Source organism: Ostrea edulis, chromosome 2 (genome assembly GCF_947568905.1).
Source record: "Ostrea edulis chromosome 2, xbOstEdul1.1, whole genome shotgun sequence".
NCBI lineage: Eukaryota > Metazoa > Mollusca > Bivalvia > Ostreida > Ostreidae > Ostrea > Ostrea edulis.
Genome location: NC_079165.1, coordinates 86,800,074 through 86,809,286, shown reverse-complemented (window position 1 = coordinate 86,809,286; position 9,213 = coordinate 86,800,074). Strand labels below are relative to the sequence as shown.

General features: G+C 33.4%; 1 protein-coding gene across 4 annotated transcripts in view; it reads left to right on the top strand.

The window, feature by feature from the left end:
- Window positions 1-6: 6 nt before the first annotated feature.
- LOC125679517 (xenotropic and polytropic retrovirus receptor 1-like) overlaps window positions 7-9,213 on the top strand; it is a 42,750-nt gene continuing 33,543 nt past the window's right edge. For 2 of the 4 annotated variants that reach the window (XM_048918792.2, XM_056155292.1), the window contains exons 1-7: window positions 7-166; window positions 728-808; window positions 2,269-2,320; window positions 4,741-4,842; window positions 5,059-5,345; window positions 6,793-6,894; window positions 8,884-8,964. In XM_048918792.2, coding sequence (XP_048774749.2) covers window positions 740-808; window positions 2,269-2,320; window positions 4,741-4,842; window positions 5,059-5,345; window positions 6,793-6,894; window positions 8,884-8,964 — 693 coding nt within the window. In that variant the 5' untranslated portion in view covers window positions 7-166; window positions 728-739. The remainder of the gene's footprint in view (window positions 167-727; window positions 809-2,268; window positions 2,321-4,740; window positions 4,843-5,058; window positions 5,346-6,792; window positions 6,895-8,883; window positions 8,965-9,213) is intronic. The other 2 variants (XM_048918790.2, XM_048918791.2) reach the window with 1 other exon arrangement.

Below are 9,213 nucleotides of genomic sequence, written 5' to 3'. Positions count from 1 at the left end.
ACACACGATTTGATGACGATTCACCCTTTGTAAACATCATTTAGTAGCAGCACTCTAGGACAGAAGAAAGTGAAAGCAGTAGATCTAATTTAAATATTACGACAGCGGTCCTAATGGAGAACAATAAAATTGTTTTTCAGAGGATATGAACTGAATTTGTTATAGGGTAAGCATTTCTATAGGAAAGTAGTAACGATGCAAGTACAATATTAGAATGTCTAAGATCGTGCAGTGCGAAATTCAGCAGTATTATAAGACTATAGAGACGAGTTATAAGATATATTATTGTGTATGGAGTGGTCAAATGAGTACACTGTTCAAATATTTATGACAAGCTCTTGTGCAGATTATAGATTTTTATTGTTTATAAAGTAGAAGTTCCTCGACATACGAGTGACCAGTAGCATTTGATACTGATGTTTACAATAAGCCTAAGTATGGTTTCTTCTGCTTCTGCCCGATAATCACCACCATCAACAAGTTGATTATTCTGCCATAAAGTAATTTGGTGCGCATGTGAATAAGATTAAAAACAGGATAAAAACAGTTCTTTAAGTTTTACATATTTGTGATGTCACGGAAGCCCTAAAGTCTTCAAGTGATGAGGCTGACACTGTCCCAGATAGTTAGGTCTTAAGTTTTTTCTCCAGTCGGAAGAGGAGAATGTCGAGGATGGCTATGTTATAGATAGTAAAAATTTTGGTGTCATATCTGTGGTGTATTGCAGTGCTAATTGAAGATGAAGTTTGCAGAACATCTAGGTGCCCACATCACTCCGGAGTGGAGAAAACAGTATATACAGTATGAGGCAAGTATTAGTATTATATGGGTCTGTGAATTGGCAGAGGGGTGGGGGTGCTCTGGTATATGTGATTGTGCTGCAGACATGACCTTTAGTATTTTTCATCTCGATATAAAGAAAACTTTCTTCTATGATTTTTTAAATAGGTTTAAATTTTAAATTGAAGTAATATTACCATACTTTGTATTGGCTTGGGTAGCTCAGTGCTTAGATCACCTAACTAGTAATGCAAGGGTCCCTTGTTTGATCCCTGATTAAGATTTTTCTCCCTTCTTTGGCACATAAACTTTGTAATGTCCTTATGATATATACAACCTTCTGTAATACATTAGAGCTTACTTTGCATTTTTACTTACCATAACCACTGTCCAGGAACTATTAAAAAAAATGCTAACTCTAATACAGACAATGTAATATACCCCAAGATTTTTTGAAGAAATGAGATGAAATGCAAGTGAATTGTATGTGAAATGTCACGAAAAAATAAATATCATTGAGAAACATCGCAAATGTCGTTAACAGAGATGGTTTTGCCTGTGCTGAGGATCAAACTGAATTGTAGCTCTCAGGGATAATAGTGGGATATAATGGAGATACAAACCTACCCCTTAAAAAACCTTTGATTTACATGCAGTGCATCTTTTTCTTTGTACAGTTCTGGTATTTATATATATATCTCTGTATTTTCATAACACTGAGAATTCATAACATATTTTCCCACTATGTTTGTGTCAAGACATATATAGACATTGGAATGATTATTAAGCCCCCATTGAACTGACAACTTGCAGCTTCAGTAAACTTCCTATGTGTCCATGTTATGTTTATTGGACAAGCTTTCATTTTGTTTCATTTTCTATTCACTAATAAATTTAACATTACAGGGATATTTTCTATTCACTAATAAATTTAACATTACAGGGATATTTTCTATTCACTAATAAATTTAGCATTCCAGGGATATTTTCTATTCACTAATGAATTTAACATTACAGGGATACTTTCTATTCACTAATAAATTTAACATTACAGGGATATATTCTATTCACTAATATATTTAACATTACAGGGATATTTTCTATTCACTAATATATTTAACAGGGATATTTTCTATTCACTAAATAAATAGATTTAACATTACAGGGATATTTTCTATTCACAATTGTATTAGTTTTAATTTTTAACACAGATATTTTCTATTCACTACAGTAAATCACAGATATTATGGTGAACCTCCAGGGCCAGTGAAAAACAATTCATTTTAACCAAACTTTGATATATCCAATAAATTTTTTTGGGGTATTTTCCTTCTCAACATGCATGAATTCATTGTAAGCATGTTTTACTGTATGTGTATGTAACGTTAAGTTCAAGACATTTTTAAGAACTTTATAATTTTTTTGTTTATTGAGATAGATATACAAAGTATAGCCTGTAATATATGATTTTATGATTTTTACTTTAAGGCTATGAAGGAAATGTTGTACGAGGCACAAGAACAGGCTCCCTCCCCAGAAGGTAGGCTTATAATTCTTATAATTAAAACTGTGATTTTATCAATGGAAGAAAACAAGAAGAGGAAAATGTTTTAATTTAAAAAACAACACACACACCAGATGAATTTAAAAGAAACACATTTAATGTACATAAAAACAGCCAGACCTGTAAGTCTTTTAGCAAATTGGATTTCAAGATATCTTTGTCTGAAATTCAAAAGGCCATATCTACTTTAAAGTCGGGTAAAAGTCCTGGTTTAGACAACATCTCAAATGAATTAATAAAAGCAGCTCAAATATATATAAATCCTTGTATCTCAAAACTATTCAAAATGGTCTTAACATCAGGAATCTATCCAGAAAAATGGTTAGAAGGTTATACAACACCCATCTTTAAATCGGATAATCCAAAGCTCCCCCCCAAACTATAGAGGAATAACTATAACTAACAGCATAGCGAAACTTTTTAATATCATTTTAAACGGCAGACTTGATACATTCTTAACTGAAAACAAAATAATACACGAGAGTCAAATAGGATTTTCAAAAAAAAACCAGGACATCAGACCATTTATTTGTAGTTAAATGTTTAATTGACAAATACATTAACACTGGCAATAAACGACTCTATGCATGTTTTGTAGACATTCACAAGGCATTTGATACCGTCATTCATGAAGGCATTAAACTAAAACTCCTACAATTAAATATCAATGGTTTATTCTACAACATATTATGTAGTATGTATAGGCACAACAATATTTTCATAAAAGTAGGTACAAGTTAACCCTTCCATATACACCAGAGATAGGAGTCCGACAAGGTGATGTCTTAAGCCCAAATAGTTTTAAAATATCTTTGAATGATTTTTCTAAATTACTGGATGAAGAAACCATTGGCTCTGTCAATCTTTCTGGAAAGAAAATCACCTCTCTTCTATATGCGGACGATCTTGTACTGCTTTCAGAAAACCAGAATGGACTACAAAACAAACTAAACTTACTTGAAAAATATTGCAACGATTGGTGCTTAGAAATTAATACCAATAAGACAAAAGTAGTCATTTTTAATAAAAGTGGACACCTAATTAAAGAAAACTTTGTGTTCGGTAACATATGTATTGAATGTACTAACAAATATAAATATCTAGGAGTAATATTATCCTCCTGTGGTTCATTCAAGGAAGCAAAATCTGATCTATACAATAAAGCTCTTAAGGCCTCATTCAAATTTTATAAAGACATCAAATCTATCGATCCACCAATTAAAACATTTTTGCATCTTTTTGACCATATGGTAAAACCCATCACCTTGTATGGCTGCGAGATATGGGGAACACTTTCAGCACGCATGCTGGAAAAAGACAGAGATTTATATGATATCTTTAAAAGTTGGGAGGTAGAAAACCTGAATATTAAGTTTTATAAACATCTACTGGGTGCCGGTAAAAGAAGTACTAATATTGCAATAATCTCTGAATTGGGTAGATATCCTATGTTCTGCTCTATAATCCAAAGTATTTTACTATATTGGCATAAACTTCAGAATTGCCCAGAATCATCCCTGTTATACAATGCTTATACAGAGAATATCAATCTGAATTCATATAATATAAATTGTTGGTACAAAAACATTAGTTATTTTAAGGAAAAAATGGGCATTTTGGTACCCAATTGTAAAAATCTCAAATTCTCATTTTTCAAAAACAATTATATATATTTTTAGAATTAAGAAAAACTCTATGTAGATTTCGAATTAGTGCACATGACCTTCAAATTGAAAGAGGAAGATATGTATTTACAAAAACCAATTCTGGCCAGAAAATTTCTTTAGAAAGACACAAAAGAACATGTGAATTATGCAACCTTAACTGTGTAGAAGATGAATTTCATTTCCTTACTGATTGTCCATTCTATGTTGAAGAGAGAAATATGTTTTTTAATGGTATAAACAAGCTCAACAAAATTTTTATCTATCTAACAAATAAGGACAAATTTACTTGGTTGATGATTAATGAAGACAAACCAGTAATTGTTAAACTGAGTGAATATTTAGAGCAAACTTTCAGAAAAAGAAGTGATGCTTTAAAACTGCAAAAATCATTATAGTTTATTATTCATATGTTGGTATAATACTGATACTGTCCATTTACATGTACTTGTGTATATACATGATTAGCAATTCATATATGTATGTACTTGTTTCCCCAACATGCTGCATCCACATGCAGTTTGCAGTCTATGTAACCTGTAGTTAACGTTGTAAACTTTCTTTCTTTTTTGAATTTCCTTCTTTATAAACTGTCTTACTGTTATGCCCTCTGGGCCCAAAATTGGAATAAACTTATCTTATCATAAGAAGGTCAAGTACGTGAAATGTTGTATTGTAATTGTTAATTGTTATTTTTGTATAATTTGCTTTTGTGTGTTTTTGTAATTATAGTGACAGATGAAAGCACCATCCACAGATTTTTTGCACGATTTGATGAACGCTTCTTCCAATTCTGTGACAAAGAGTTATCTAAAATAAACACATTCTTTTATGGTAAATATAAATTGTTTTTTTTTATTCCTTTCAATTTGTAGAATAATAGTTATTATGAAATGTATTCACAACTGTCTTTCACGGTAGTTCAATGCTGTTTTGTTTTTTATTTAGTTTTTCAATTTTACCCAGGATCTGTTTATCAACTGCAGATCCATGTCAATAACTATAATGTCAGTTACCTTGATTTAAAAAAAAGCTAAACTTTTTACATAGAAAAAATATCTGAGGCCAACAGAAAATACGCAAGTCTGAAAGCAGAACTGGAAGCATACAATGAACACACCAGCAAACCGTCCACTCTGGGGGGTCTTCGACGTCGGAGACAGAGTGGCGTATACGCTCTGTTTAAGGATAGGGAGAACCAGGGGCTTTCTCATGCCAGGAAACACAATGACCTGAAGCTGGCCTTCAGTGAATTTTACCTCAGTCTCATCCTCCTACAAAACTACCAGAACCTCAACTTCACAGGGTTCAGGAAAATCCTCAAAAAACACGACAAGGTAAATCTTTTTTCTTATGTTTTATTTTTGTATTTTAAACACATTTATGCATCATACAAACTGTAATATACACTCACTCATTCACATTTACTCTGTGCACCTTCTGCAACCACAACAATAACAATGAATTATATATATATATATATATAAAGCACTGAAGAACCGACAACATTCAGTATCCAAAACTGTCGGATCTATATTAAATAGATACAATGGTGAGGGAAAATAATTATATAAAGCACTAGAATGACCAACGACATGAACAATTGGAATTGTCAAATTTTCGGGACAACCTGTCCCTTCGTCAGGACGTGAAAGGATTACATTATGGAGAAAACACAAATATAATTAACAATAAGCACTAAAGCTACACTACAGAACTAGCTAAACACTTTTCCAGCGGATTACATGTTGCAGGCTTTGTTATTAACTCAAAAACGAATAACAATCAGGGTGTCTGGTCACCGTGGTATCAGTCGGTAAAGTGTGAAATTAATTAATGGAAGAACTAACTTGGCCGATCAAAAGGTGAAACAGTTAATTCGTACATCGTGGTATTCTCCCCTAGATCAAAATATTGAAAATATAAATTTTAGATAATAGTAAATGAAATTGGCGTAATGTATAAGCTATTGGTTACTTGTAAAAAACTAAAAATGGAACTTGTTGATGTGACTATTGTTGATTATTTGTTTGCTGTCTCATTTAGAATTTTTCTCTGATATTGAGCTGTAGTTGAAGTACCACAAATTTAGACCTATGCTTTGTACTCAGGGCCGTAGCAGTGAGGGTTCTTTAATGTGCCACACCTACTGCAACACGGGATCTACATTTTTAAGGTCATATCTGAAAACCCCGTGATTCTTACTTCTAAGTGCTGAGCGTTTGGTGAAGGAGCAGTTACTACCCATGTTAACATCTTGAGTTTGATGTGGCCATGGCATAAATAGGGTTCAAACTCATGACCTCCCGGTTATGAAGCGAATGCTCTTTCACTGAGCTACCATGACCGGTCTGTTTAGACACAACCATTTGGCTATTGTTTGAATATTCTTTGCATTAGCATATTTTTTGTCTTTTGTTTTATCATTTCTGAAAGCTCATTGATGCATGTATATTTGTTTCTTACCGAGTACTGTCAATATTTTAAGAAAAAAATAGGACTGATTAAGAATTGCAATGTTTAGATTTTTCTTTTGTAGTGATTTCAGTCAATAAAGAGTTATCCATATAATTATGCATATTAAATGTTCTTCAAGTGTGTAGTAAATGAGATTTTGGAATTGATTTCTTTCCATGTTTCCATGTTTTTTCTCATGCAGAGATGTTTTTACTACACCCTGTACTTTGACACAGCTGACACCGTATAATTTGACACCTGTACAATCTGTTTACTTGTGAATGTCGGATAAAAATGTTTTACATTGTATGTAAATTTGTAATGCAGTTAATGCAGACACAGAGGGGAGCTGAATGGCGACAGGGCAATGTGGAGGTGGCACCATATTACACAAATAAAGAGGTGGATCACTTGATTAAAGAGGTGGAGGTGTGTAATCATTCAGTTAACAACTTACATCAGTAAACCAACTTACATTCAAGTTATTCATTCAGTAAACCAGCTTTCAATTAATTTATCCATTAAGTCAACTAGCTTATAATCAAATTATCCATTCAGTCAACCAGCTTACATGCAATTAAGTTATTCATTTAGTAAACGAGCTTACCTCAGAAAAGTGATTAACCCTGTTAAATAGAACTGACCAGTAATATATGTGTATTTAAATAAAGAAGTCAAAGTGTGTGCATGTTTACACTTCTACAGAAGATATAGGACAGTATTTATAAATAAATAAAATAATGGTGAAGCTTAGTGCATACAGTAAAACATGCTTATAATGAAAATGCTTGTAACAAATTCACACTTACGAGGGCTGTTCGATATGTAATGTGTATTGTACCACAGCGCGATAACGCTTTGCATGATTTCATGGATGATGATACTCTTGAATAGCTCTATTTTGAATAGCTCTATTCAATACCTTTCCAACGGTATAAACACGAGCCTTCAGCTCCACATCATTTTAAACTTATAGTCATTTCAATAGAGCCAGTCGTTGACCACTTGTAAAAATGGTTGGGAAACGGGTTGAGAATATTGAAGAAATTGGAGCTTATATAAAAGTTCGCACAAAACTCGGTCATTCGATAATGCAGATTTTTACTGAATTGGGGGAAGTTTATGGATCTGATAAGGTATCTTATGAGACAGTTTGTAGGTGGAGAAAGAAATTTCTGACTGGCACAGAGTCCGTCAAAGATGCAGCAAAATCTGGCCGACCTGTGACTGTAACAGGCAAGGCAAATGTCCCAAAAGTCGGGGAAATAATTGAAAGTGATGGCAGATACACAATTCGTGATATTGCCAAAGCTGTTGGCATGTCGCTATTGCTGGTGCATTTCATTTTGAAGCGTATTTTGAAAGTACGAAAGATTTCTGCCAGATGGATACCGCATATATATTGACAGATGACCAAAAACGGGTATGAGTACAAACCGCTAAGCAATTGCTCAAAATGTTTCCCAAATTCAATCAAAGACAATTTGCAAACATTGTTAGTGGTGATGAAACATGGGTTCAATATTTCGAACCAGTAAGAAAAATTGGAAACAAAATATGGCTAACTAAACATGATGGAAGGCCTGTAGTTGCCAAAAGAACCATAAACACAAAGAAGGTTCTTTATTGCATATTCTTCTCATGTGATGGTATAGCCGTACAAATTCCGGTGCAGAAGGGCAAAAGTGTTACAGGTCGGTATTACTGAGATGTTATACTAAAACAGCTCAAGAAATATTGTCATAAACGACGCCCTGTGTCAGGATTTAGGCATGTTCGTCTACTTCATGATAATGCTCCATCACATACATCTGAGCTTGTGAAGCAATTTTTGAAGTCGGAGAAGGTTACTGTCTTGCCACATCCACCATACTCTCCAGATCTAGCCCCATGCGACTTTTTCCTTTTTCCAAAACTTAAAAAGTTGTTTTAAATATCTGGTTGTCTTTACAAGTCCCGAGAAGCCCTTGGCTCAGCCATCAGTCAGTGCTTAAGAGGTCTACTTAAATCAGCGTACCGTGACGCATTTCATAAATGGATTCAGAACTTGAAATTACATATTTAAAACCGCTGAGAATACTTCGAAGGGATGTAATTTTCCTTTCACTATTGGAGTTGAATGCTTTTGAGATATCGTACAATACACATTACATATCGAACAGCCTTCGTATTACAAAGTGATATTTATTTCTGTATGAGAAGAAATTTTTAAAAATTGTATTGGATATAATGAAGTTTGGTTATAAGGAACAGTTTTTCGCTGGCCCAGGAGGATTGCTATAAACATGTGTTACTATATAACTGTTTTAAAAAAAAAACAACTTGGAATTCCATACCGTTACATCAACACACTGATGTCGTCAATACTTTTTGTATTTAGATGTAGAGATAGGGAATAAGCAATATTTGATTTTGTAGCAAGTTGTAACGGCAGACTTAGAGGGAGGAAATCGCAGTAAAGCTATGAAACGACTGAGAGTGCCACCACTAGGAGAAAAGGTATACACTGCATCAACAAGAAACACTACATCACAGTTAATATGGATTCAAGTGATCTCAGTTCTTGGTAGACAGACTGCTTTTTAAGTTGCTTTTTTACCTGCTCTTGTTTGTCAGAACGATAATCTTGGCTGTTCAGGTTAGTGTTGTTTTCAAAGTTTCACTTTGCAAAAAAGGGTTTGGGTTTAAAAATAATTTTTTGAATGCATGCATGTTTTTTTATTTTAAAAAAGCAAATGATGGTTGTAC